A 25,957-nucleotide genomic window follows, 5' to 3' on the forward strand; every position below is an offset into this window, starting at 1 on the left:
AATCACTGTGTGCCTACATCCACTACGAAAATGGAAGCTACTTAACCTAGCTTGCTAACGTTACCACTGATTCTCACTAGCATAGTGCTGTGTTTACTCTTCTGCTGAAATCACAGATGAGCAGATATTGTCAGCATACCCAGCTGATTGACTGATCTGGCTGTTTACATTTATAAATAAAACAAATGTTTTGCCCACCCTTACAAGAACTGCCCCAGTAAACTGACCAGTAGGCTACCGCCACTATTATTAATCAGGAAACACAATGTTTTCATAAATGTTTACCTTTATATAGGCTACAGGCCATGATTTTGACTAGACATTTAAGACTGCACGTTTTTTATATCCTTGTTTTTGTTACCCTGTCTATTAAGCATATGGCTCCTTGGCCTAGCTGCCACATGCTTATTTCTATGTGCTGCTACTGCATTGGCTATGTAAACACAGTCACATCTTGGCAAATACACATTTGTATTTCAGTTCACCTCTTTAAAAAAAACGTATTTTATATTTAGTAAAGGTACAAAAAAAGCATTAATTTAAATAAACCAGTTTCCATAAATATGTAAAAATACTGATATAAATACCATTACCGCATGTGACACATTCATATGGCCTGTAAACGCAAATGCTCAGCAGGACCTTCCTCAGGATATGTTCAGGGCTTCCTTGACTCAGCCCAGCCTTTTATGATCAAACTCTTTCTTGCATTACACTCTTGTCAACTCAGCGTTCTCTAATAATGCAAGACAGAAAAGCTGCAGCTTAAAGCTCTCTTTTTCCACCTTCCCAAAATCCGTGGGCTCAAACAGTGGGTCATTATGAAGAGTGATCAGTGAATGGGCCCATTGATTTGGGGGCTGGGGGAAGGTCATGTATGAACTTGTGGGAGAGAGGGAGAGGAGTGAGGGCGGTCATGTATGGCAGCAGACTTGGAAGTGCAGCGTCCCTCTGGAACCCCTCCCCAAACATCCACCCATTTCCTCCGCTGGTACTGAAGGTGCTCAGCAGGCCCGACGCCTCTCCACTCTTTAGTGTGTGTTCTGTTCATGGTCCAAAACAACAACAGTTAAAGCTTCATAAAAAAGTACCTAAAGGAAGGAAATGTGGTTCTTATTCCAATTTTCCTCCACCAATAATCAAACTACAATCAATGCTGCCAGCTCTTAAAAGTGAAGGGCTTTTAAAAAACCTTCGGGAGTAGTGGAATGGTTAACTATGGGAAAAGTTGTTTTCGAAGTATGTGATCCCACTGTGGAAACAAACAAGAGCTTATTGGTCCAAGGTAGTGAAGGTTAAAGAGGCTAGAGATTAAAGCAGGTGCACACACCTTCGTACACGTGAGAGGATATATTTCACTTCAAGCTCTCGTGTTACCTTGCACTTTGACCTTTGGGTCTTTGCACCCATTGGCTCCATTCTTTATATTCAATATCCACAGTTCTGAATACCTCACATTCATGTGTCTCAACACCTGGAGCTTCTCCTTCAAGCAGTCGAGCAAATGCAGCATCCAGAACTTAAAAGTTAATGATCCAATGCTAAATTCCATAACAATTTTTTTACATTTACCATCATAACGAAGTTAAAAGTAAGAATGTTTAGAAGTCTATGAGAAAATGAACCTACTTCTCAATTAATGGGCGTGGCTAGCTGGTGATTGTGACAAGCCACCACCATTGCGACCCATAAATCAGGATAGAGGCTCCACTCTGTTATCCAAATATAATGACTTCTGGCAACAACAAAAAAAGACGGTGAAAGAAACAATGCCAATTTTGAGGCCTTAAAACAGTAGTCCACAAATCAATTGATGATGTTACAAACATGCTTGTTATATACAGTTTATGGTGGCTCACTTCTTCTTTGATGTATTTGATTAGACAGATCATTAGCTTGCTGATGTATCAAAGACCATTTTGTATTATTTTATCTCATTGAGTTTAATGACACCTTGCAATGGGTTCATGTGCTTTTGACTGAGGTAAATGTTATAAGGTATAACACATGTCAAATGTTTATGAACAAAGTAAAATAAATATAAATATATTGTAGTTGAAATGTCTTTGACTGCTGTATTTATTTATACTGAGCGGGAGAGGCAGCTTCCTCATCTACCTTAAAGAGCCACTAATGGCACATTTCCACTGACACAGACAGTCTGTGGTTTGTACTTGTTTAACTTTTGTCTAGTTTCTGAACAGATATGAGGAGCTGTGAGCTTGAGTGCTAACATCTAACGGCTGATGTTGTTTTTCTGTGGTTCGCATTGAAGATGACGTCACAGCTCCGCCTACACTGCGTTACTATAGTTACTGCCCAGCTACTAAACTGTAATGGAAACGCAGCATAAAGTGAGCCAGTCCTAACAAGGCCTAACAAGGCCTAACTATACCTTACTAAGCCGAGCTTAGGCCTGCAATGGAAATGCACCATTAGTCACCATATAATCCTTTTAAACCCATATTACTCAAACCCTCACGTGTACTCTCGTTCCTATAGTTTATAAATGCAGATGCCAATGCAAGCAGATGGTATGGTTTCCCATCTCCATAGAGTCGGACTGTAATTAACTTTAATGACCACGTTTGTGAATCCTTTGCTATCAGCTACAGAGCAGGAAGTTTGGCCAGGTGTTGCTGTCAGTATGCAGCAGAATAAATGGAGGTAAGAGAGAAAACCATGTGTTTGTGGGCGATTTGATTCTCAGTAATTGTATTTGTCTTTGTCTGCTGCCTTCTCCGCTTCCTGACCAGAAAGGCCCCAGAGGCGTAAACAAGAGTCAAAACACAGACAAGAAAAGAAGAAAAAAAGATGGCTTCGTATGACTGCATGGATCCAGATCAAACATCAAGGCAGTTCCTCTACACTGTAGGTGTGTGTGTGTCTATGGGCGAGTCAGGACTGTGCTTGTAATTAAGATGCAATAACAGGACATTACATCTATAAAACATCTGCTTCACCAGGGTCTTGAAGTTGATTAGGAGAGGTGATGAAATGAAATGAAAGGCAGACATTATGTGTGTAACCTCACTAGTTGGCACCAATCATTCTGTTAATATTACAACCAGTTCTGGCAGCAAGGCTTTTTATTTCATGTCATTAAATCATCAGTAATAGCTGGGTTTCATGCTCTCTTTCATTTTATGTTACACATGAGATTGCAGCAGGTCAGCTTGACAGCAGTCCTTGTCACTTTAACAGAGTATGGCCTTGACTGTTTGACCTTCACTGAAGTTTTCTTTCTTTCTTCAAAGTTGTATTTATATGAGCAGCAGTCATGTTTCTGTTACTGTTTCTTGTCATGTTTAGCCGCCAACCAAAGTTCTTGATAGAAAGTGCTCCATTAAAAAGACAACACTTTTAATTTATAGTCATTGTTATTAAACTACAGAAGCAGAATCCAATTATTATTTCATATAAATGTGTGACTTTAAATGCTAGCCCTATCAGACCGATTACATTTTGGATGTAAAAACTCAAGGCATACTGCACTTATTTGATTTTGTTTAAGGCACCATCATAAGGCTTAGTACTTTTATTATTGTTGTTGCTAGGACACTACCAAAAAGAAGCTAATGTAAGCTCAACACATACCGTGAACTCTATGATGCCTAACTGTTGATTAAAGAAAAAAACGTACTCAAAATCACATATACTACACAAATGTCCCTCCAAGCCTGCCATTTTTTCTTTAGATCATGCAACTACGGTCGTTTAATGTTGTGTCTCGTCAAAATATGTTTATGTATTTTGTCTGTCATTTCCTGTTTTATTTTGTACCTACCTCTTGTCTTTCATTTCAGGCCCTGTTTCTTCCTCCCCTTGTGTGTTTTTCCCGCCATCATCAGTGTCTGCCCTGCCCCTGATTGCTTACCTGTTCCCACTCACCTCATGTTTAAATAGTCCTGTCTCTCCCCTGTCCTGTGTCAGTTCGTCTTGTTTGTTTCCTCGAATTGTCCACAGCTCTGAAAGGATCGCTTTTCACTCATGTCAGGTTTGGTTATGTTTGATTATTTTGTTAGGCAAAAGTTTTTATTAAGTCCTCTTTTTGTTACGCTAGTTTTTTCCTCCTTGTGAGCGCTTTATGTTATTTCCACCGCCTACTCTGTTAAGAGGAATTACCTGAACTGTGAAAATAAATACACTTTTTTATTACATTCAAGACTTTGTCTCTGGGTCGTGCATTTGGGTTCACCAGTTTGTGTCGAGGTCCTGACATTTAAGTCATATAGCTCTCAGTAACAAGCAACTTTCACCCATGAAGGCCATCAATTAATCCGATTGGACAAATAAGTGAATGTGAACAATTACTGTCAAAATGTATCATTCGTCCAGTGCTGGGGTTTAAAACCAAATACCTGCAATACGTCTTACATTCCAAAGAGTGTGTGTTATGCCAATTTGCATATGTTAGAATTGTTACAACCTTCCAAAGGCTGGAACAAACAGGGAGGCCACACAGAGTTTAATGCCAAATATTTATTTAACAGATTGTTGAAGAACACCTCTGATGTATAATGTGGTAAGAATCAGACTGTCAGTAGTGTGAGCAGTGTGTGAGTGTGTGGAAGGGTGTTGTAGCATGTTGGAGGGTGCATCAAACCTAACACAGGCTGTAGGCTGAGGTTGCTGCAGCATGCCAGGATCTGAATCAGAGAGATTGATCCTTGCAGCTGGGCAACCTTTATGCCTTCTGGTGGCTCCGCCTCTAGATGGGCGGGCACAAACAGGACGACACTCCCAGTACCTGCCAGAAGACAGCAAGGCAGGGAGCACAGCCAGGCAGAAGGGGGGAGGGGTCGTCACACCCCCTCCCTTAAAATGGAGGACCCACTAGGATCCTCCAACCTGAGGCACAAAAACACAACCACCAAACACAATAGACACAACAAAAGTTAACCTTCAAATGTTCGTACAACCTGCAAGCACATCTGTAGCCTCTTGCTCAACCCCTCAGCAACTTTGGTACCTAAGAAGCATTTTAAGAGAGGGCAAAACAGAAAAAACAGACACCCCTGCAGGGAGAAAAACACTAGTTAACCTAGGAGGTTATAGCCCTGGACATGGCATCAGCCACTGTATTATCCACACCTTTGACATGCCTAATGTCCAGATGAAAAGGCTGGAGGAAGAGACACCAACGCATAAGGCGTTGATTTGGATTCTGGAGCGAGTGCAGAAAGGTTAGGGGGTTATGATCTGTATAGACCACCAAGGGCCCAACTCCACTCCCAACATACACCTCAAAATGCTTTAACGCCCAGATGAGTGCCAGTGCCTCCTTTTCAATGATAGAATAGTTTAATTGATGAGAGTTAATTTCTTCGAGAAGAAACTTACCGGGCATTCGGAGCCGCTCTCATCAACCTGCGCGAGTACAGCCCCAGCTCCAACCTTACTAGCATCCACATGAAGAATGAAGGGCTGGTCCATCTGGGGTGCTGCTAGGACAGGAGCCGAGCACAACACAGTTTTCGCAGCCTCAAAAGCCTGTTGACATCGAGGAGACCATTCAAACTTGACCTTAGGACTGAGAAGAGAGGTGAGGGGCGCAACCACCGTAGAGAAATTCTGACAGAACCCACGATAGTACCCCACCATGCCCAGAAAACGAGAGAGTTCTTTTCTGGTTGTGGGAACAGGGAACCGGTCAATTGCCAGCACCTTTGCCCTCACTGGCTTAACCTGTCCTTGGCCAACTACTTTACCCAGGTAGGTGACCGTTGCCTTAGCAAACTCACACTTTGCCAAGTTAACGGTCAGACAAGCCCAGGCAAGACGTTCAAACAGCGCATTAATGTGTTGGAGATGTTCCTCCCAAGTGTCACTGTATACCACAACATCATCCAGATACACAGCACAGCCAGCAAGACCTGACACCACCTGGTTCATCAGGCGTTGAAACGTGGCTGGGGCATTTCGTAACCCAAATGGCATTACGGTGTATGAGTACAACCCACTGGACGTGATAAATGAGGCGATCTCCCTAGCTCTTGCCGTTAACGGGACCTGCCAGTAACCCTTTAGCAGGTCAAATTTACTGACAAACTTAGCAGAACCGACCTGGTCCACACAGTCCTCCATGCGAGGGAGTGGAAACGAGTCAGGTTTGGTCACTAAATTCACCTTGCGGAGATCAGTACATGGTCTAAATGTACCATCTGGTTTCGTAACCAGCAAACAAGGAGAAGACCAACTAGAAGCACACGGCTCAGCAATGTTATTCTCCAGCATATACTTAACTTCTGCCTCTAAATGCTCTCGTTTGTCCGGAGACATGCGGTAAAAACGCTGTCGTACCGGTTTAGCATCACCCACCTCAATATCGTGTTCTATAAGGTGGGTGCGAGATGGAGTGTCTCCAAACAGGCAGGGGTAGTTTTTAACTAGATCGACCAACTCTGTGCGCCGCGGTTCGGTTAAATGACCCAGCATTCCACCCAGATTAGCCAGTGACTCCGAATTCTTAAGCCGTCCTCTCAACAGACCATCATCTGGGGAATACTCCTCTTCAACCTTAACCCCTGCCCCCACATCCAGAGATGGTGACGGGTGACCCACTGTCACCACTGCAGCATCTGAGGAAACAGAACAAACCACACTGGCACAGGTTTACGGGAAAAATACGGTTTTAGCAAGTTTATATGGCAAAACTGCACCGACTTCTTCCGGTCAGGGGTCGCTATCAAATAGTTGAGGTCTGACAACTTCTTGGACACTGTATAAGGGCCAGAGAACTTGGCCTGAAACGGGGAGCCAACTACAGGCAGCAGTGCTAAAACCTGATCCCCAGGACTCAACTCACAAAGTTCTGCACGTCGATCATAGAGGCTTTTCATTTTAGTTTGAGCAGACTGTAGCTTTTCTCTTGCCATTTGATTAGCCCGATACAAGCGGTGTTTGAAACCATGGACATAGTCTATCAAACTTGACGGGGCCTTCTTGGCTTGCCAATCCTCGTGTAGGGTGGCCAACGGGCCCCTTACATTGTGACCAAAAACCAGGTCATTAGGGCTAAAACCCAAACTCCCCTGTGAAACCTCCCTTGCCGCCAGCATCAACCAGGGTAACCCTTCTTCCCAGTCACCTTCCAACTCCGTACAATATGAACGGAGGAGAGACTTCAAGGATTGGTGGAACCTCTCAAGTGCTCCCTGGCTCTGAGGATGATAGGCACTTGACTGTGAATGTTTGATATTCAACTGCTGTAACACCTCGGCAAACAACTTTGAAGTGAAGTTAGTCCCCTGATCTGACTGGATGATCTTCGGGAGACCAAAAATAGTTATAAATTGTGTCAGCGCTTTTACAACTGACCTGGTGGTGATATTCCTAAGGGGATAGGCAGCAGGATAACGTGTAGCCTGACACATGACTGTAAGCAAAAAGTTGTTCCCTGCTTTGGAGCGTGGTAATGGTCCAACACAATCTACAATCAGATGCTCAAATGGATTACCAACAACTGGAATTGGATACAGAGGCGCAGGTTTAATGACCTGATTTGGTTTGCCAGTCAACTGACAAGTGTTGCAAGTTTTAATGAAAGCAGCAATGTCTTTCTTCAGAAGTGGCCAGTAAAAATAACGGCCAACCCGATTATATGTTTTCTTCACACCGAGATGACCTGCAATGCCATCATGAGCAGTCTGAAGCACAGTGAGTCTTAACTTACTGGGTAACACAACTTGCACAACTTCCTCACCCATAAAACAATCTCCCTGGGGAACCCACTTTCTCACCAACAAACCGTCCTGGAGAAAATAACCACGGGCTGCACTTCTGAACTCCTCATCCGGTAGAACTTGGCTGTACAGAGCCTGCAGGGTGGGATCGTTCTTTTGCTCTTTCCCAAGGTCACTACAAGACAAAGGCAAAGGAAAGGTAGGCACAGGAAATACAGATTGTTTTTTCTTATCTTTTGTAAGGTCACAAACAATACGGCTGGCAGCACGTGTTACTGCGCCGCTGGCAGGCATCACAGAAGTGGTTTTGGGGAACTTGGCACCTTCTACCTGGGAGATTGGAGACTCAGGCCATACCCGATCACCAGCCAGGTCATTTCCCAAGATGATCTGTATGCCCCCCATAGGCAGAGAAGGACGCACTCCCATGACCACTTCCCCTTGCAGCAGACTGGAGACTAATGTTAGTTTATGCTGTGGAGCAGAGAAGACGGTTAATCCCATCCCCCGGACCTCAACACTGGAACCGGTGTCTGTTTTAGGAGAGAAAGGTAACACAGAACCAACAATAAACGAGTCCAACGCCCCTGAGTCCCTTAATATCTTTACCGGTACTTTCTCTTTACTCCCGACCAGTGAAACAAAACCATCAGACACAAAAGCTTTATAACCAGGGTCTATCTCCTCATGTTCACTGACAAGAGCCTGAATTACCGATTCAGATAAGGAGGACTGAGTGTGTTTCCGCACAGCCACAATGACATTTTCCCTTTCCACTGCACGTAACGATGCTACAGCCCCAGACGCTTTTGCCGACACAGGCCCAGGCCTGGACTTTCTCTTCCACTCAGGACAATCGTTTCTCCAGTGTCCTTTATTAAAACAGTAATTACAGACACGATTGGGGTCAAACTTACCCCGATTCCCATGGTCAATCCTAGCTGGAAACTTATCTTTTCCTTCTGAAACACCTTTACTGAAGTGAGCCCCCGCACTACTCTCTTTGTATCCCGCATCTCCACGACTACGGCTGTCGCCAAAAAACACCTTATGGGTCAGAGTAAACTCATCTGCCAGCTTGGCTGCCTCTGAAACTAAGTTTACTTTCTGCTCATTAATGTAGGTAACAACACGGTCAGGCAAGGTACCTTTGAATTGCTCAAGCAAGATAAGCTCCTGCAGATCTTCCAGAGTTTTTACCTGTGAGGAAACACACCAACGGTTGAAACTAGTGGTTAAATCACGAGCAAACTCCATATGTGACTGCTTCTCTTTTCTGAGTAACCTAAAACGCTGTCGATATGCTTCAGGTACTAACTCAAATGCCTGAAGTACAGCAGCTTTCACCAACTGGTAATTGCTACTGTCTTCAGCAGTCATGGCAGCGAAAGCCTCCTGGGCCTTTCCAGTGAAGACACACTGCAGCAGAAGGGTGCGCTCAACATCAGACCAGTCTCGTGCCTCAGCTAGACGCTCAAATAACACAAAGAAAATGTCTGGGTCCTTTTCGTTGAACCTCGGAACTATCCTCAAATTAACAGCAATATCAAATGCTTGATTTGCAGTCTCTGCAGCTCTCCTGGTCTCAGCTGGAAGCTTACCTTCACTCATCAGCTCCAATCTGTAGCGCTCCAAGTCTAGTTTTTGTCTAACCTGAACTTGAGCGATCTCTGCTTCCTGAAGACGGGCATTTTGTCTCAACTTTTCTATCTCCACATCACGTTCCAAGTGTAGCATGAGAAGCTCCTTCTGTTCTTTAAATGACAGTCCAACCCCAAGTCCAGACAGGACTGGAGCCACACCTGAAACATTACCTGACTCAATTGACTGTTTGGAGGTAGGCCCCAGAAAGACAGACAAAATACTTTTTTCCACTAACTGTGCCTTTATTTCTACCAACAACTCCTCTTTATTCAACTTTTTGGGAAGTTCAAGACCGTAATGGTCAGCCACTCTCAAAAGCTGATCTTTTTTATAAGTACCCAACAAATCCTCATTTGGGGACTCAACAAAATCTTCAATAGAAGCCATTTAACTGTTTACCGACCAAGGCAAGGTTTTTCCAGCAGTACTGATAGTGAAAGACAGTTTTACATATGGAGACCCCACTCCTCTGGCTAACTGCCTTACCAAATGCTTACTGACTCACTCACCCCTAGTCTTCGTGTAGAATTGTGGTAGGATTTTAAGCACAAAAGCCCAGTGACCCGGTTAATTCTCAGCAATTGAAAATCACCTAGGCAGTCATGGAGTGCACCCGAGCAAATGCTCTAGCCACTTACTACACAAAAATAACAAACAAAAACAAAAAAAGGTTCAATGGAGACAGCTTGTGTCTCTCATTGCTTATACCTAACAGGAATAAGGGTTCCAAACATTTGACAGCCTTTAACACAAAACAGCAATACCGGAAAACATAGCTTGCCTTGGACAGAAACACAACTGTGAGTAAGACCAGTTACTTAGACAGTAAGATCAACCTGACCTATTTTCCCCTACAAAACTCAGAGTCAACCAACCAGCTGTGTGAACACTCCCTGACTGAAATAGGTCACCATGTCCTTTATCCAGCACCGGAAGTGATCTCGGACGAGCCCCCACTTGTTACAACCTTCCAGTTGCCAAGCCAAGTCCCTATCGACTTCGCCACCACCGCCTTGGTCTAGGGGTATGATTCTCGCTTGGGGTGCGAGAGGTCCCGGGTTCAGATCCCGGACGAGCCCCCACTTGTTACAACCTTCCAAAGGCTGGAACAAACAGGGAGGCCACACAGAGTTTAATGCCAAATATTTATTTAACAGATTGTTGAAGAACACCTCTGATGTATAATGTGGTAAGAATCAGACTGTCAGTAGTGTGAGCAGTGTGTGAGTGTGTGGAAGGGTGTTGTAGCATGTTGGAGGGTGCATCAAACCTAACACAGGCTGTAGGCTGAGGTTGCTGCAGCATGCCAGGATCTGAATCAGAGAGCTTGATCCTTGCAGCTGGGCAACCTTTATGCCTTCTGGTGGCTCCGCCTCTAGATGGGCGGGCACAAACAGGACGACACTCCCAGTACCTGCCAGAAGACAGCAAGGCAGGGAGCACAGCCAGGCAGAAGGGGGGAGGGGTCGTCACAGAATCCTTCTCCCATTTTTTCCCTCTAAACTGTGGGTTTTTCTCCGGAAGTTTTTCCTTGTACGATTTGAGGGTGTCGTTTTTTCTCATACTGATATTCTGAACAATCTGTGCTGTTGTATTTGCTGTAAAGTGTCTCTACTGTAGGCTATTTTTATTATATGTACAGCACTTTGGCCCGACCAAAAATCGTTTATAAATGTGCTAGCTATATAAATAAAACTTGATTTGATTTGGTAAAATAACTATGTGAGCATGGAAAATATGACTCTTTTGGTTGTCTTGTTCTCTTTGCGTTGTCAAATGACCCTGTCTGTCAGCTTTTGCATTTGTTCCCTTGGAGGACAATAAAATAAAGTGTGGGCCGGGGTAGACATTATCACACAAGACTTGTACTGGCACATCTTCTGAATTTTTTGTTTTTTTTGTATTTTGAAAAAATACCTGGACCATGAAAGCCTTTAATACACTTGGTTCTCAAAAGAACTGTTGTACGGTAGACCTTTTCTGTAGCACAGGAAGTCAGGCTATTACATTTTCTTCCCTTGACAAATGATCTGTTGGCAGTGCAGTGTTAGCCAAGTGTTGGGATAATAAACATTTGGGAATTTCTTTCACCAGGTGAGCAGCTTCCGAAACAACATCAAGCTGTTACAAAACGGTGATTATTTCCAATGGGTGGGCTTGTGGTGCCTCCCAAACTCTCCCTACATTCCTCATGCCCTTCCTCTGCCAACTGGCTTCCTGTCAGAACCCTTGAAAATAGCTTCCTGGTACAGAAACAGATGTTTGTCATCCAGATACGCTTTTTTTATTCAAGCATAGAATGAAAACCTGATAATGTGATCGGGGGAGTTTGGTTTGGTTCCACTATATCAGGAGGCACTTTGGCTGAAGATATTGATCAAGATCAAACATTGACAGTCATAGTGCATCTGCTACTCATCAAGTCTTTCAACATTCTCACGGCTGCTTTTGAGCCAGTCATACAAACATTTTCATGATCTTGTTTTTAGTGTTGTTGCTTTATTTTGAAGTTACTTAAGTTAACTGATCCATTTCGACTTCCTGCCTGTTTGTTTGTCCAGGCCTTATTAGTTACACCTGTTCCCCATCAGCCCTCCTATCAACATACCTCCTCTAAACCTGCACATTAACCCCTCATTAGTTTAAGCCTGTCTTCAAGTCAAGATTTTTCTGTTTAGTATTATGAGATGTAGGAAAAAAGTGGGCCTTGGGAGAAAAAGGAGAGAGGAGGCAGTGATGACCAGGCTTAGCAGAGAGCATAGTCACTAAAAGTAATAGGGTAACATCTAACTGGACTTTGTGATATGTGTGTGGAAGCAGAAGAAACAGTCCAGCATGTACCTCTGAACCGCAGAAGATATACATCAGAGGCTTTGGGTGACCGTAGCAAGAACTAAAGACAGACGGGACTGTGTGGAAAGTGCGCCAGACAACAGATGTATTGTAGGCCATCTCTCAAGAATGGGATTGTGACATTTCTCTATCCTCCTTTCTTTCTTTCAAAATGTTGGATCATTACAGTGCTGAATTGCCTCTATAACAATCACAATAGATCGATAGCCTAAAAACACTTCCAGATCTTGGATGGCACCAAATTGCCCTATATTTATTTTATAAAGGTCTAGGACACAGGATATCAAGCATTCTAGAACTCAAGTGACATCCAGTTAGTCCTCTGCTACTTTCATAGGGGATGCCAATGCACGTATTTTACAAAGTAAGGGGGAATGTCCCCTCTGTCTACGCCTATGCATGTCATTTCTGTGGGGGATGTTTTTGCTGTGTGGCGTATGGATGGAAAATGATTGCATCACTTGCTTTTAATCAAACTGATTAAACAGATGGGCTAGTTGTTGAGTTCACGGAGTTGGGTCTGTGCATCTGGCAGCAGCAGCATTCAGATGTTGATTCTGAACTGTGAGGACGGAGTAGTCGGTCACTGAGTCTTTTGCTTGACGGAGCCAGCACAAAATCCATGTGTCCCCATGTGAACCTCAAATGCCTGTTGATACTGTATTTTGGAGGCCTGTTTCTAGCTGCAGATAGGTGCCAAATGGACTGGAGACGGTATTGTGTTTCAACAATCTAAAACACCAGACGAAAAACCAAGGCTTTCAAGTTGGAGAAGAATCAGAAATATAAATCTCTCCACTAATAGTGTGATTGGACCAAATTGACAAAGCCTCATGTGGGAGAGAGAAGAGACACCGTTTGGGTAACTAAATCCACATTTGAGTCCTGAAAACCTTGAAAGTCTAAATACTGTTACACTGACCAACGAGTTCAACTAGCCTTCATTCTCCAGGCTGTTCTAATACACCGTTTGTAGCTATACCTAAAGTAATGCCCTGTAATTTGTGTAATTATTTCCTGGCTCAAAAGGCCACAACAAAAAGGAGACACAACATGTCAACGGGTAGAAAAATATGTTTATTAAAGAAAGTCCTTCAAATTAGCCAAATTCATAGAGTGCAACAAAGTGGAGCAACTGAGAAAACCCATACTTCATACTCAACCAAAACCCAGGTGTCTGCAGGGGAAAGCAGAGAGGAGCAGAGAGGCTTCAAATAGCTGCAGGACACCAGACCCAGGTGCCCTGAGTTACTGTAATCAAGGCAATCACTGGAGCCAATGCAGCACAGCCACACCCTCTCTACTGATGGACCCACAGGGGCATCACAGCCCCCCCCCTTAAGACGGGGCCCCAAAGGGGTCCACGACAACCCAACATCCTTCTTCTTAACTCCAGCTGTTTTACTTTCCTTCTTAGGACTGGAGGACGCTTCTCCTCCGCCGCTGTCTTCGAACTCTTGCCTTGCGATTTCGTACTGCTTCTTCGCCTCCACTGCCTTTATGTCCCACTCCTCCTTGGGTTGGCTGGCGTTGAGCCACAGCATGTAGGCGCTCATCGGCCTCGCCGACCTCCTTCGGCCTTCTCTTCTTTGGCCTCCTCTCCTTCGCTTTGCGGGGTTTCCTCTCTTTCTTCTCCTTCACCACTTTGACTGTCTTCTCCTTCTTCTTTGTCTCGATCTCAAAGTCAAAGGACCGCGCTGGACCACTTTTTCCAGACTCCGAAACAGGTAGGTCAGTGGACATCCTGCACACGCGTAATAGTATAAACTGGAAACACTTGGAAATTGCAAACCACTCTCATCTGGCTCCCCAGATGCCACCGGCCTGGAAACCACCACAGGCGGTGGCACACCAGCCCACACAGCACTACCAGCGAGATCGTTGCCCAAAATCATATGTATCCCATCAAGTGGCAACGCAGGACGCACGCCGATAGACACAGCTCCCCGCACCAGCTCACAATCCAGCACTACTGTATGACGTCACACAGGAATCAAGCCCATCTCCATGCCCCTCATCAGCACAAAATCCCCCGTTTCTGTCTCTGACGAAAAAGGCAACACTGACTCAACAATGAATGAGTATCTAGCCGCTGTATCACGCAACACCTTAATCGGCACATATTTGTCACTACCGACTACTGATACAACAGCTTCAGTGATGAACGGCTCAAAACCAGAACCCGCATCCGGGTCGGCACAAACCGGCTTCTTATCAGGCACCATGCCCGAGCCTACACCCAACGGTTTTTTATCCAACACGGCAGAACAACACATGGCTGGAGCATGTGGTGACAAACGAGGCTTCCCCTTAGTTTCCAGCAACGGACACTGCTCCTTCCAATGACCCCTCCTCTGCAATAATGACATAGGTCCACTTTGGCCCCCTCGGGTCGCCCTGTACCTACAAATCTACGGGAGGAGCCTGGTGAAAACTTTGCACCACCGCGGGCATAGCCATTGTCTTCTCCACGTTTCCAATCACCCCTAGAATACTTCTCAGTAAAACTGCCCTTATGTGTCAACACAAAATCGTCCGCTAATTCAGCAGCTCTAAACGCGGTGGAAGGTTTCTGTTCATTCACATAAGTGGCCACACGCTGAGGGAGAATGTCTTTAAATTGTTCCAAGACAATGAGCTCACAAAGACCGTCAAAACTTGCAACCTTTGCTGCCGCGCACCACCGCTGAAAATGAGAAGTTAAATCACGGATAAACTCCACATGTGTCTGCTTATCTCCCTTGACCCAACTTCTGAACCTTTGACGATACGCTTCAGGAACCAGTTCGTAAGACTTCAACACCGCTGATTTTACTCTATCATAGTCCAAAGCCTTTTCGCCACAAACAGCTGAATAGGCTTCCTGTGCTCGCCCAGTGAGTACACACTGAAGTAACAGCACTCTGTCCGAATCTGACCAGTTTCTTGCCTCTGCTATGCGTTCAAATAGAGTGAAAAAAATGTCCGGGTCACGCTCATTGAACTTTGGCACTAATCGCAAGTAAGAAATGATATCGCCACTGCCTGATGCCGACCTATCACCACCATCCTCCCCTGGAGAAAACTTGCCCTCTCCCATCAGCCGTAATCTAGCATGTTCCACCTCACATTTCATCGTTTCCACCTCCAGCATCTTCTCCACCTCTAAATGCTTCTCTACCTCCCGCTGCTGACCCCTCATTTCCAACTGCAACTTCTCCTGCTCCAACTCCAACTGCAATCTCTCCTGATCAAACTGCATGGCCAAAAGCTCCTTTTGCTGCTCGAACGTCAAACCAGCTGTCTGAACTACTACCGGCACGAACCCTGCCGCACCAGACTCACTCTTCTGCAACACCCCCTGCTCAAACAAAGATGACACAATGACAGTTTTAATGTCATGTTTCCGCTTTCCCCCCACAACAACGTCATAGTGCTCTGCTATTTCGACCAACTGCGCCTTCTGGCAATCATCTAAGAAAGACACTGAGGGCGCATCCACAAACGCTGACAAAGAAGTCATAATAGCCAATCAGAAAGCAAAGTATTAAACTGCCAACACGCATGGGCATAAGATTAACCCAACAGAGAATTTCCCCCTAACTGCCTAAACAAAATCTTCCTAATCTCACCTAGTCTTCATGTGGCTTGCGGTGAGTAATTACGCACTGGAACCCGGCGGAGTTATGGAGCGACCTGCACGCAGGTAACACCAAGAACTGTGCCCCCGAGACAGCTGTCCGAAAACAGCTGACACTAACCACGTTGCCACAACACTATGAAAAAAACCAAAACAGACGCAACCCAAGGGGAAACGGCACTTAAGCCTAGCGGGGAATATCTCTTTTATAAAAGTGTAACAAACAGCAACATCTTACCTTCTGATTGGCACACAAAACCAGACGACATGTCAAACACTACAGCTTCCTGAAACCCAAAAGACATGATCAGTGTGCGAAAAAGTACACGTCCCACCGTCCGGGACGTGTTATTTACAATATCGGACAAGTAGATCTTTGAATTGACTTGTCCGCCGGACAAGTGACGTTTTTCGCCCTGATTTATTGACAAATTATTGATAAATTCAGTTTACAAAAGGCAGAACTCATTCGCAAATTGTACGTGTCCGCCATTGTTCGTTTAGAAATGTAGTTTCGGTTCTGCTTGTCGATTCCTAAGGAAATGCATCTCGCCGCTTTCTGTACAGTTAACGGGGCGGGCGGAGCGGAGCGGGAAGTGTAGCACAGTGGCAGGGTTGGGAAGCAAAACTCGGTTCCGAGTAGGAACAAATAACAATTGTCCGGTCCCGGGATTAATAAGAGTTGTGAGGCCAGGAAGCGAGGCCGAGCCCCGCGGACTGCAGCTCTCTCTATGCTCCGTATCAGCTGATCGCTGCACGGTGCAGCTCAGCGTCTCTCTCTCTCTCTACACACAGCAGATCCGCTGCCCGTTTAACAGCCGCATCTTTGTCAAACTTTCTTATGTTCTTTCTCTAACACGTAATGAAGGTTATTAAGCGTTTTAGCTCATGTGTTTGTAAAAGTAAATAAATGCGTGCAAGCGTCTTTGAGTTGTAGAAAAGCGCTAAGCCTATAGGCTATACATATAATGTATTATTATTATTATTAGGTTATGTATGTCCTATGTGTTGGACATGTGTGGTTGGACTCTGTCTCACAGGCAGGCTGCAGTGTAACATCAGAGGACACTGGGCCAATTGTACATTCTCAAACTGCACCACTTAGAACTAACTAAACAATGCAGAGATTATTTTTATATAAATTGTATTCAATAACAATAAGAAATTCAACAGTATGAAGTGATTTGTAAATAGGAATACAGATTAGGACTTAATGTTTTCATAAATATATTTTTCTCCCAGTTTGTCATGGGACTTATTTTTACCCTCTCAAAGAACTGGAACTGAGAATCGAAAATAACCGGAATCGAAAAGCAGAACCGGAATCGTTAAAATCCAAACGATACCCAACCCTTTGTGTGATGCAGTACAATCTTACCGCTCACTTACGTTAGCGGTGTTGTAAAAACCGTGGTAAAATACGATGACGAAGAAGAAGATTCCAGTGGCCCCAATTTTTGTCCATTCTGGACAAGTGAAAAATGTATTCGGACAAGTAAATTGCCAAACTCACTTGTCCATGGACAAGTACTCTCTAAAAACATTTTCTCACACTGCATGATGTGTCCCCCAAATAGCAGCGACAAGCCAGCACACAGCTGGACCACAACAAGTGCTCTGAGCACTACACAAACTTTTTAAACAAATAACCCGTTGGACGAGCCCCCCATTTGTTGCGACCTGGCTCAAAAGGCCACAACAAAAAGGAGACACAACATGTCAACGGGTAGAAAAATATGTTTATTAAAGAAAGTCATTCAAATTAGCCAAATTCATAGAGTGCAACAAAGTGGAGCAACTGAGATAACCCGTACTTCATACTCAACCAAAACCCAGGTGTCTGCAGGGGAAAGCAGAGCGAGAACAGAGAGGAGCAGAGAGGCTTCAAATAGCTGCAGGACACCAGACCCAGGTGCCCTGAGTTACTGTAATCAATGCAATCACTGGAGCCAATGCAGCACAGACAGAGCAGCCACACCCTCTCTACTGATGGACCCACAGGGGCATCACATCCCACAAAATCATTTCCAGGTAATTGTGAACCAGGAAGTATCAGGGGCCAGAAAGTCCATAAAGGAATCAGTTAGTGGTGGATGGTTGGCTCCAAAAACAACTGGCTCTCACTCTGGAGACCACTTTTTGTGTACCGTATGTAGCCAGAATTGATCAATTTGTCAAATAACTCCCATAGTAAGTGCCATTTCTATCTAAATCTTAATCCAAACTTGAAATCTTTGCCACTTCTGTAGTCATTTTATCTCAAAGTAGTATTGTTGCCTAAAAAGAGTGATTTCCTGTAAAGACACTTTTATTTTAAAAAGGTGCCACAATATAAGAAGGGGAAATGCAAACGTGTTGCTGGTGAGATATGATACGAACCTTACTGTATGAACTGTGAGATCCGTTACTCTCTCTGGGCTATTATCTACTCGGTGCTGGAGAAATACTCAACATGACATTATCAGTTGGATAACATACTCACTTTGCACAAGCTCAACATCATTTTTCAGATGTGCTTACTTGGGGTTCAATCTCCTTTATCTTAGTGCTGCAAATTAACAGGGAGTCCTTTGCAATGAAGACAACTATATAATTAGGAAAATATTAAACTAATATGTCTCTGTAGACGGTTGCGATTCTGCAAGGACAATCATTTGCAAATCAGCTGGTTTTCTAGAAAGACTGTAGTAAATGTAGAGCAGTGACCTCATTAACATCAGGTTTGTGGACTGATGGTTGAACTGACTGTTAGTGGCCCAATACTCTCCTCCTGTAACAGTGTAAAGGCTGGAAGTTGACCTTGGCTTCAAATATCCTCCCTCCTGTCACAACCATCAGAAAAGATCTACATTCAATCATGACTCATCAGAAAACCTTTGGGAAAACCGGGGCACAATCTAAATATTGTGATACAATATGATTAGTGTTTATTTAAGGCCTAACAAATGCCGCCTACTCATTTCTGGGAATGTTGCTATCTCAGTGAGAAACAGCAAAGTTACTGTAGTTGAAGGATTATATTATGATTGCTATGGCTACCTCTTGGTGCTACTATTTTGGATCTAGCTGCTATAGTGTATCTATAATTTAGATCTGGTTAAACACATTTTTTGTCAGTATAGATTCATAATCAAGAAATAATGTCAATGAACTGAAGTACATATAATGGTATGTAAGGTTATTTAAACTCAGTTTAGTAAGCAGTTTTTAATAACTATGCTAAACAACTCCCCTAAAATGAGTAGGCTACTAATTAAAAAAAGGGAAGTAAAGTCATGATAAATGGAGGTTTTACATTCTTGACCAATAGCCAATCAACATAACTCGTGAAGCTTATAAATAACTATGGTACAGGACGGTGCTTGCCATTAGTACATTTATCTTTTTCTTTGCCCATGCACCTGTTGCATGTTCTGCTGCTGATGCAGGGACTTTGCACAGACCTTGGGAGAATTATTGATAAGGATCTTCGTGTACTTCTTGTATGAAGTGTTGCACAGCCGGTCAGACCTGCACATCCACTTGTTGAGTTCAGACAGTTAACCGTCGCTCTATTTAAAAAGGCAACACCATGGCTCGCGGGCTGGTCAGACGGGAGTCTGTGGAAACGGAGATGCATAAGTCCGAGGACAGCACAAAAACCTTCGTTTACACCAAGAAGAAGGGCTACGATGTGACCCGGAACCCCCCATTGAACAAGGTCAGTGGAGACACTTGTGAGAGTTTTCAGCGTGTTTCTGTGACAAGGTTGACATTACGTTTGACATGCGAGCTGCTGCTTTCAAGTGCTGTAGGAAATATCACAACTGAACAGCGCAGACGACCTTAGTGTCAATATGACAACGGAAAGATGCTATGTTCTGTAATATCACAATTCAGTTAGTTTTAAGTGACTTTTTATGGGGTGGAGATATTGAAGGAGTGGGTTATACGCCTACAACAACGTGTTGTTAATAAGGAACTTCAATGCTAGGCTAATGTTAAAGTTTGACACCTAGTTTACAGACGTGTATTTTTGGCCGCTGTTTTGGTGACATTTTTCCTTTTGTAACTTCAAGAGCAGCAACCATGAATCATATGTTAAGAATGGCATGTGTTCAATATTTTGTTGTATACATGTACAAGTCTTCAGTGGACAGATGGTCGAAGCCCTCTAGAAGCAAGTGAACGCCACATTAGCCTGGAGGTTTAGTAATCAGCTTTAGCCGTGGTTATATTTAGATGTAAAGTGTTGTCACACAGAGAGGCTAATATTGCACTGTCACCTATTTATTTACAAAGACTGTAGCCGTTCGTTAGTAGGTTCATTATCATTATTTACATAATTAATGGCGATTCCGGCCTGTTTCCCCAGTAAGGACTAAAGTAGTCAGTGTATGTCGGCGGAACGTAGGCCTACGGTGGAAGCTGATATCTTGTTAAATAATTAATTGCTGCCCCAATACATGTAATATTAAAGCTTGTTTTCACATTCTCTTCTTATAAAATGAGGAACACAGTTACCTCCTCATGCAACAATTAATGCTGAGCAGTTTCCTTGTAAATGGGAAAGAGGAAGAGGTTCTTGTTTTAGGTTAAAGGTGGGGTCGGTAATTTTGGAGACACCAGTTGCGTTCCGATAATCCAAAAATCAGCTCCTAAATTCTAACCCTATCTCCTATTCCTTGACCTCTGAGTGAAACGTCACGGGGTTAAGGGATAGTATATAGGAGAATTCAAAAGGACTTAGGAGAAGAGACTGCGGTACTTTAGAGCAGTGGTTCCCAAACTTTTTGTGCCCAAGGCACACCAAAGGACAAGTAAAAATCTCAAGGCACACCTATTGTGCAAAATAGCCCTTATAACACGTGTTATCACTCATATCATGTAACATATCTGTAAATGTGCATAATTATTTACCAAATAAAAAAATAAAAACTATATTACTCATGAAATATTTATTAACAAAATATTTCAGAAATTAATTTGAAACTTTATCAAATTAGGCTTCATCAAAGCAGCAACACACTCATTTAAACCAGACAGAGAACGCCAACTCCAGAGATGGGGTCATTACTACAAAAATGTAATATATTACATATTACTTTTTTTTAAAAAGTAATATATTACACTACTTCGTTACTATCTACATAAAGTAACTCACCGAGCACGTGCGAACTGCGCATGCGTGAGTGGCAATAACTTTCCTTACCAGCAGGCGGCGGTAGTGTGTATTTGTCATTCAAACCAGGCAATAACCGGAAGACAGAGAAGAAGAACTCCGTGATATAAACAAAAAAACATGTGTTCTTTGCAGGTGTTTGTTGAGGTTTTACGTGGTGTTTACAGCAGTGGATAACAGCTTCTGGCCTGGACACAGTTTGCACCTCACCGTCACATTCCTGTCTATTCTTCGGACGAACTCAAAAATAATGGGCATACCCCCACCCCTCGAAAGTTATCGCTGACTCAGCCATGTTTATGCAGCACTGCATGTGGAGATGTGGACGTGCAAGTCGTGCAGATTACGTACATATAAACCTACAAAGTACTGATACCCTATAGTAAATTAAAAAATAATTATTTTTGTGTAGTTGTATATCGCAATAATAACGTATGGTTGTCACAAAATCCCACGGCACACCCGGACTTGACTCACGGCACACCAGTGTGCCGCGGCACACCGTTTGGGAACCACTGCTTTAGAGAATCCGAATGCACTTTCACTATCTGACGTGTTTATGATGCGCCAGCGGACGTCATGAATGTGCGTCTGCTGCTGTGGGGAAACTATGGAAACTACAGTTTTCTATAGCGGACTACAACATGGATGTTTAATAAGAACGAGGGACTACTGTAAACTCATCTAGAGACTCTGCACCGTGCTCTGATGCTGTTGATTTATGCTTTATGAACGTAGACAACAGAGAAACATATTCTTCATGACCAAAGTTGGAATTGAAATAAAAAAGGAAAGTGAAACAAATGCTCGTCAACCTCTCCCTCCGGTCCACATTAATACAAAAAAAATATCTTAAAATCAATACAAATGTATTTATTATAAACGTTAGTCCTTAACATCTATCACTGTGTATATCACCATTCAAACATCTTTTAAAAGTTGAACAAACTCCACACAGCTCAGTGAAGACTGAAATGTTGACTTTATTTGATAATTTCAGTAAAAACTAACGTTCATATTTCTCTTTTTGATTATAATACTGATGAACGTTCAGAACAAAGCACTTTGGCAACTTACCACATACTTTTAAAAATGCTTAATAAGCACCGTAACGTTCATGATATAATTTCTCGGTCATAATCGGTTGTTTTCGTGAACGGCCGACTGTTGAGTGACGGCAAATCCTGTGGCTGCAATGCATTGTGGGGCAGCATTTTCTCCTCTCCTTTCGTCAAGGGAGGTCCAGTGGTTCCTAAGCTAAAGGAGGTTATAAAGGAAGTTTGAAACCTCCTTTCCTTTCATTTGGAGAATTGGAACGGCACTTAACATGGCTGCCACTGACATACTTCCGGGTCATTTCACTTGGTTAGGGAGGTTGCTAAGCTAAATGGACTATTGGAACGCAACCACCAGCTCGAGTGCGCTAGAATTTGAAGATACACAGCCAGGTTGCGTTCCAATAGTCCATTTAGCTTAGGAACCTTCCCAACGGAGTGAAATGACCCGGAAGTACGTCACTGGCAGTCATGATAAGTGCCGTTCCAATTCTCCAAATGAAAAGAAAGGAGGTTTCAAACTTCTTTTATAACCTCCTTTAGCTTAGGAACCACTGGACCTCCCTTACCGAAAGGAGAGGAGAAAATACTGCCCCACAATGCATTGCAGCCGCAGCATTTGCCGTCACTCAACAGTCGGCCGTTCATGGAAACAACCGATGATGACCGAGAAATTATATCATGAAAGTTACGGTGCTTATTAAGCATTTTAAGACGTAGGTGGTAAGTTGCCAAAGTGCTTTGTTTTGAACGTTCATCAGTATTATAATCAACAAGAGAAATATGAACGTTAGTTTTTACTGAAATGATCAAATAAAGTCAACATCTCACAGTCTTTACTGAGCTGTGTGGGGTTTGTTCAACTTTTAAAAGATGTTTGAATGGTGATATACACAGTGATAGATGTTAAGGACTAACGTTTATAATAAATACATTTGTATTGATTTTAAGATATTTTCATAGTTCATACAATCATACGTATTGGGATCATTGTATTAATGTGGACCGGAGGGAGAGGGTGACGAACATAAGTTTCACTTTCCTTTTTTATTTCAATTCCAACTTTGGTCATGAAGAATATGTTTCTCTGTTGTCCACGTTCATAAAGCAAAGCAACAGCATCAGAGCACGGAGCAGAGTCTCTAGATGAGTTCACAGTAGTCCCTCGTTCTTATTAAACATCCATGTTGTAGTCCGCTGTATAGAAAACTGTGGTTTCCATGGTTTCCCCACAGCAGCAGACGCACATTCATGATGTCCGCTGGCGCATCATAAACACGTCAGATAGTGAAAGTGCATTTGGATTGTCTAAAGTACTGCAGTCTCTTCTCCTAAGTCCATTTGAATTCTCCTATCCACTATCCCTTAACCCCGTGACGTTTCACTCAGAGGTCAAGGAATAGGAGATAGGGTTAGAACTTAGGAGCTGATTTTTGGATTATCGGAACGCAACCCAGGAACAAATCTGCCACTTCCTTACAGAGCCCCTCCTCCAACACACACGAACGCGCACATGACCAATGAGGGCACGAGATTAGTTTGTGTACAGATGGAAGGCTGACAGGCAGGTAGGCCATGCAGTTATTTTAGCCGGGCCGGCTCAAATGATTGGTCGTGCTTTTTACAGCACTACGGCTTCCACAGATGACATTTTTTATGGGTTACATAATTAATGGCGATTCCGGCCTGTTTCCCCAGTAAGGACTAAAGTAGTCAGTGTATGTCGGCGGAACGTAGGCCTACGGTGGAAGCTGATATCTTGTTAAATAATTAATTGCTGCCCCAATACATGTAATATTAAAGCTTGTTTTCACATTCTCTTCTTATAAAATGAGGAACACAGTTACCTCCTCATGCAACAATTAATGCTGAGCAGTTTCCTTGTAAATGGGAAAGAGGAAGAGGTTCTTGTTTTAGGTTAAAGGTGGGGTCGGTAATTTTGGAGACACCGGTTGCGTTCCGATAATCCAAAAATCAGCTCCTAAATTCTAACCCTATCTCCTATTCCTTGACCTCTGAGTGAAACGTCACGGGGTTAAGGGATAGTATATAGGAGAATTCAAAAGGACTTAGGAGAAGAGACTGCGGTACTTTAGAGCAGTGGTTCCCAAACTTTTTGTGCCCAAGGCACACCAAAGGACAAGTAAAAATCTCAAGGCACACCTATTGTGCAAAATAGCCCTTATAACACGTGTTATCACTCATATCATGTAAAATATCTGTAAATGTGCATAATTATTTACCAAATAAAAAAATAAAAACTATATTACTCATGAAATATTTATTAACAAAATATTTCAGAAATTAATTTGAAACTTTATCAAATTAGGCTTCATCAAAGCAGCAACACACTCATTTAAACCAGACAGAGAACGCCAACTCCAGAGATGGGGTCATTACTACAAAAATGTAATATATTACATATTACTTTTTTTTAAAAAGTAATATATTACACTACTTCGTTACTATCTACATAAAGTAACTCACCGAGCACGTGCGAACTGCGCATGCGTGAGTGGCAATAACTTTCCTTACCAGCAGGCGGCGGTAGTGTGTATTTGTCATTCAAACCAGGCAATAACCGGAAGACAGAGAAGAAGAACTCCGTGATATAAACAAAAAAACATGTGTTCTTTGCAGGTGTTTGTTGAGGTTTTACGTGGTGTTTACAGCAGTGGATAACAGCTTCTGGCCTGGACACAGTTTGCACCTCACCGTCACATTCCTGTCTATTCTTCGGACGAACTCAAAAATAATGGGCATACCCCCACCCCTCGAAAGTTATCGCTGACTCAGCCATGTTTATGCAGCACTGCATGTGGAGATGTGGACGCGCAAGTCGTGCAGATTAAGTACATATAAACCTACAAAGTACTGATACTCTATAGTAAATTAAAAAATAATTATTTTTGTGTAGTTGTATATCGCAATAATAACGTATGGTTGTCACAAAATCCCACGGCACACCCGGACTTGACTCACGGCACACCAGTGTGCCGCGGCACACCGTTTGGGAACCACTGCTTTAGAGAATCCGAATGCACTTTCACTATCCGACGTGTTTATGATGCGCCAGCGGACGTCATGAATGTGCGTCTGCTGCTGTGGGGAAACTATGGAAACTACAGTTTTCTATAGCGGACTACAACATGGATGTTTAATAAGAACGAGGGACTACTGTAAACTCATCTAGAGACTCTGCACCGTGCTCTGATGCTGTTGCTTTGCTTTATGAACGTAGACAACAGAGAAACATATTCTTCATGACCAAAGTTGGAATTGAAATAAAAAAGGAAAGTGAAACAAATGCTCGTCAACCTCTCCCTCCGGTCCACATTAATACAAAAAAAATATCTTAAAATCAATACAAATGTATTTATTATAAACGTTAGTCCTTAACATCTATCACTGTGTATATCACCATTCAAACATCTTTTAAAAGTTGAACAAACCCACACAGCTCAGTAAAGACTGAAATGTTGACTTTATTTGATAATTTCAGTAAAAACTAACGTTCATATTTCTCTTTTTGATTATAATACTGATGAACGTTCAAACAAAGCACTTTGGCAACTTACCACATACTTTTTAAAATGCTTAATAAGCACCGTAACGTTCATGATATAATTTCTCGGTCATAATCGGTTGTTTTCGTGAACGGCCGACTGTTGAGTGACGGCAAATCCTGCGGCTGCAATGCATTGTGGGGCAGCATTTTCTCCTCTCCTTTCGTCAAGGGAGGTCCAGTGGTTCCTAAGCTAAAGGAGGTTATAAAGGAAGTTTGAAACCTCCTTTCCTTTCATTTGGAGAATTGGAACGGCACTTAACATGGCTGCCACTGACATACTTCCGGGTCATTTCACTTGGTTAGGGAGGTTGCTAAGCTAAATGGACTATTGGAACGCAACCACCAGCTCGAGTGCGCTAGAATTTGAAGATA

At 43.1% G+C, this 25,957-nt stretch overlaps 3 protein-coding genes across 3 annotated transcripts in view; 1 reads left to right on the forward strand and 2 right to left on the reverse strand.

The window, feature by feature from the left end:
• Positions 1-4,836: 4,836 nt before the first annotated feature.
• Positions 4,837-8,426, reverse strand: LOC139435399 (uncharacterized). Its single transcript, XM_071206051.1, has 4 exons — positions 8,016-8,426; positions 6,620-7,860; positions 5,344-6,581; positions 4,837-4,851 (listed from the first exon to the last, which is right to left on the reverse strand). Exons 1-4 carry the CDS (start codon positions 8,060-8,062, stop codon positions 4,837-4,839), a joined length of 2,541 nt encoding a protein of 846 aa, XP_071062152.1. The 5' UTR covers positions 8,063-8,426.
• Positions 8,180-10,471, reverse strand: LOC139435400 (uncharacterized). The gene is made up of 3 exons (XM_071206052.1): positions 10,423-10,471; positions 8,400-10,296; positions 8,180-8,218 (listed from the first exon to the last, which is right to left on the reverse strand). The coding sequence occupies exons 2-3, from the start codon at positions 9,714-9,716 to the stop codon at positions 8,180-8,182; spliced, it is 1,356 nt and encodes a 451-aa protein (XP_071062153.1). The 5' UTR covers positions 9,717-10,296; positions 10,423-10,471.
• An 8,711-nt stretch (positions 10,472-19,182) lies between these two features.
• The window catches only part of me1 (malic enzyme 1, NADP(+)-dependent, cytosolic), a 144,947-nt gene continuing 138,172 nt past the window's right edge, over positions 19,183-25,957 (forward strand). The window contains exon 1 of the mRNA XM_034102408.2: positions 19,183-19,501. Within this exon, the coding sequence (XP_033958299.1) occupies positions 19,373-19,501 (129 nt within the window). The 5' untranslated portion in view covers positions 19,183-19,372. The remainder of the gene's footprint in view (positions 19,502-25,957) is intronic.

Source organism: Pseudochaenichthys georgianus, chromosome 16 (assembly GCF_902827115.2).
Source record: "Pseudochaenichthys georgianus chromosome 16, fPseGeo1.2, whole genome shotgun sequence".
Taxonomy (NCBI): Eukaryota; Metazoa; Chordata; class Actinopteri; order Perciformes; family Channichthyidae; genus Pseudochaenichthys; species Pseudochaenichthys georgianus.

What these genes read in the sequence shown, in the direction of transcription:
- LOC139435399 (XM_071206051.1), bottom strand. Translation starts at nt 8,062, where the DNA reads ATGACCTGGCTGGTGATCGGGTATGGCCTGAGTCTCCAATCTCCCAG. An exon ending in CTGAGTCTCCAATCTCCCAG is followed by an intron (nt 7,861 to 8,015) that starts GTAGAAGGTGCC and finishes TTTGTCTTGTAG; the next exon opens with TGACCTTGGGAAAGAGCAAA. An exon ending in GCTAAAACCGTATTTTTCCC is followed by an intron (nt 6,582 to 6,619) that starts GTAAACCTGTGC and finishes CTGTTTCCTCAG; the next exon opens with ATGCTGCAGTGGTGACAGTG.
- LOC139435400 (XM_071206052.1), bottom strand. Translation starts at nt 9,716, where the DNA reads ATGGCTTCTATTGAAGATTTTGTTGAGTCCCCAAATGAGGATTTGTTG. An exon ending in AGTCCTCCTTATCTGAATCG is followed by an intron (nt 8,219 to 8,399) that starts GTAATTCAGGCT and finishes CTCCTAAAACAG; the next exon opens with ACACCGGTTCCAGTGTTGAG.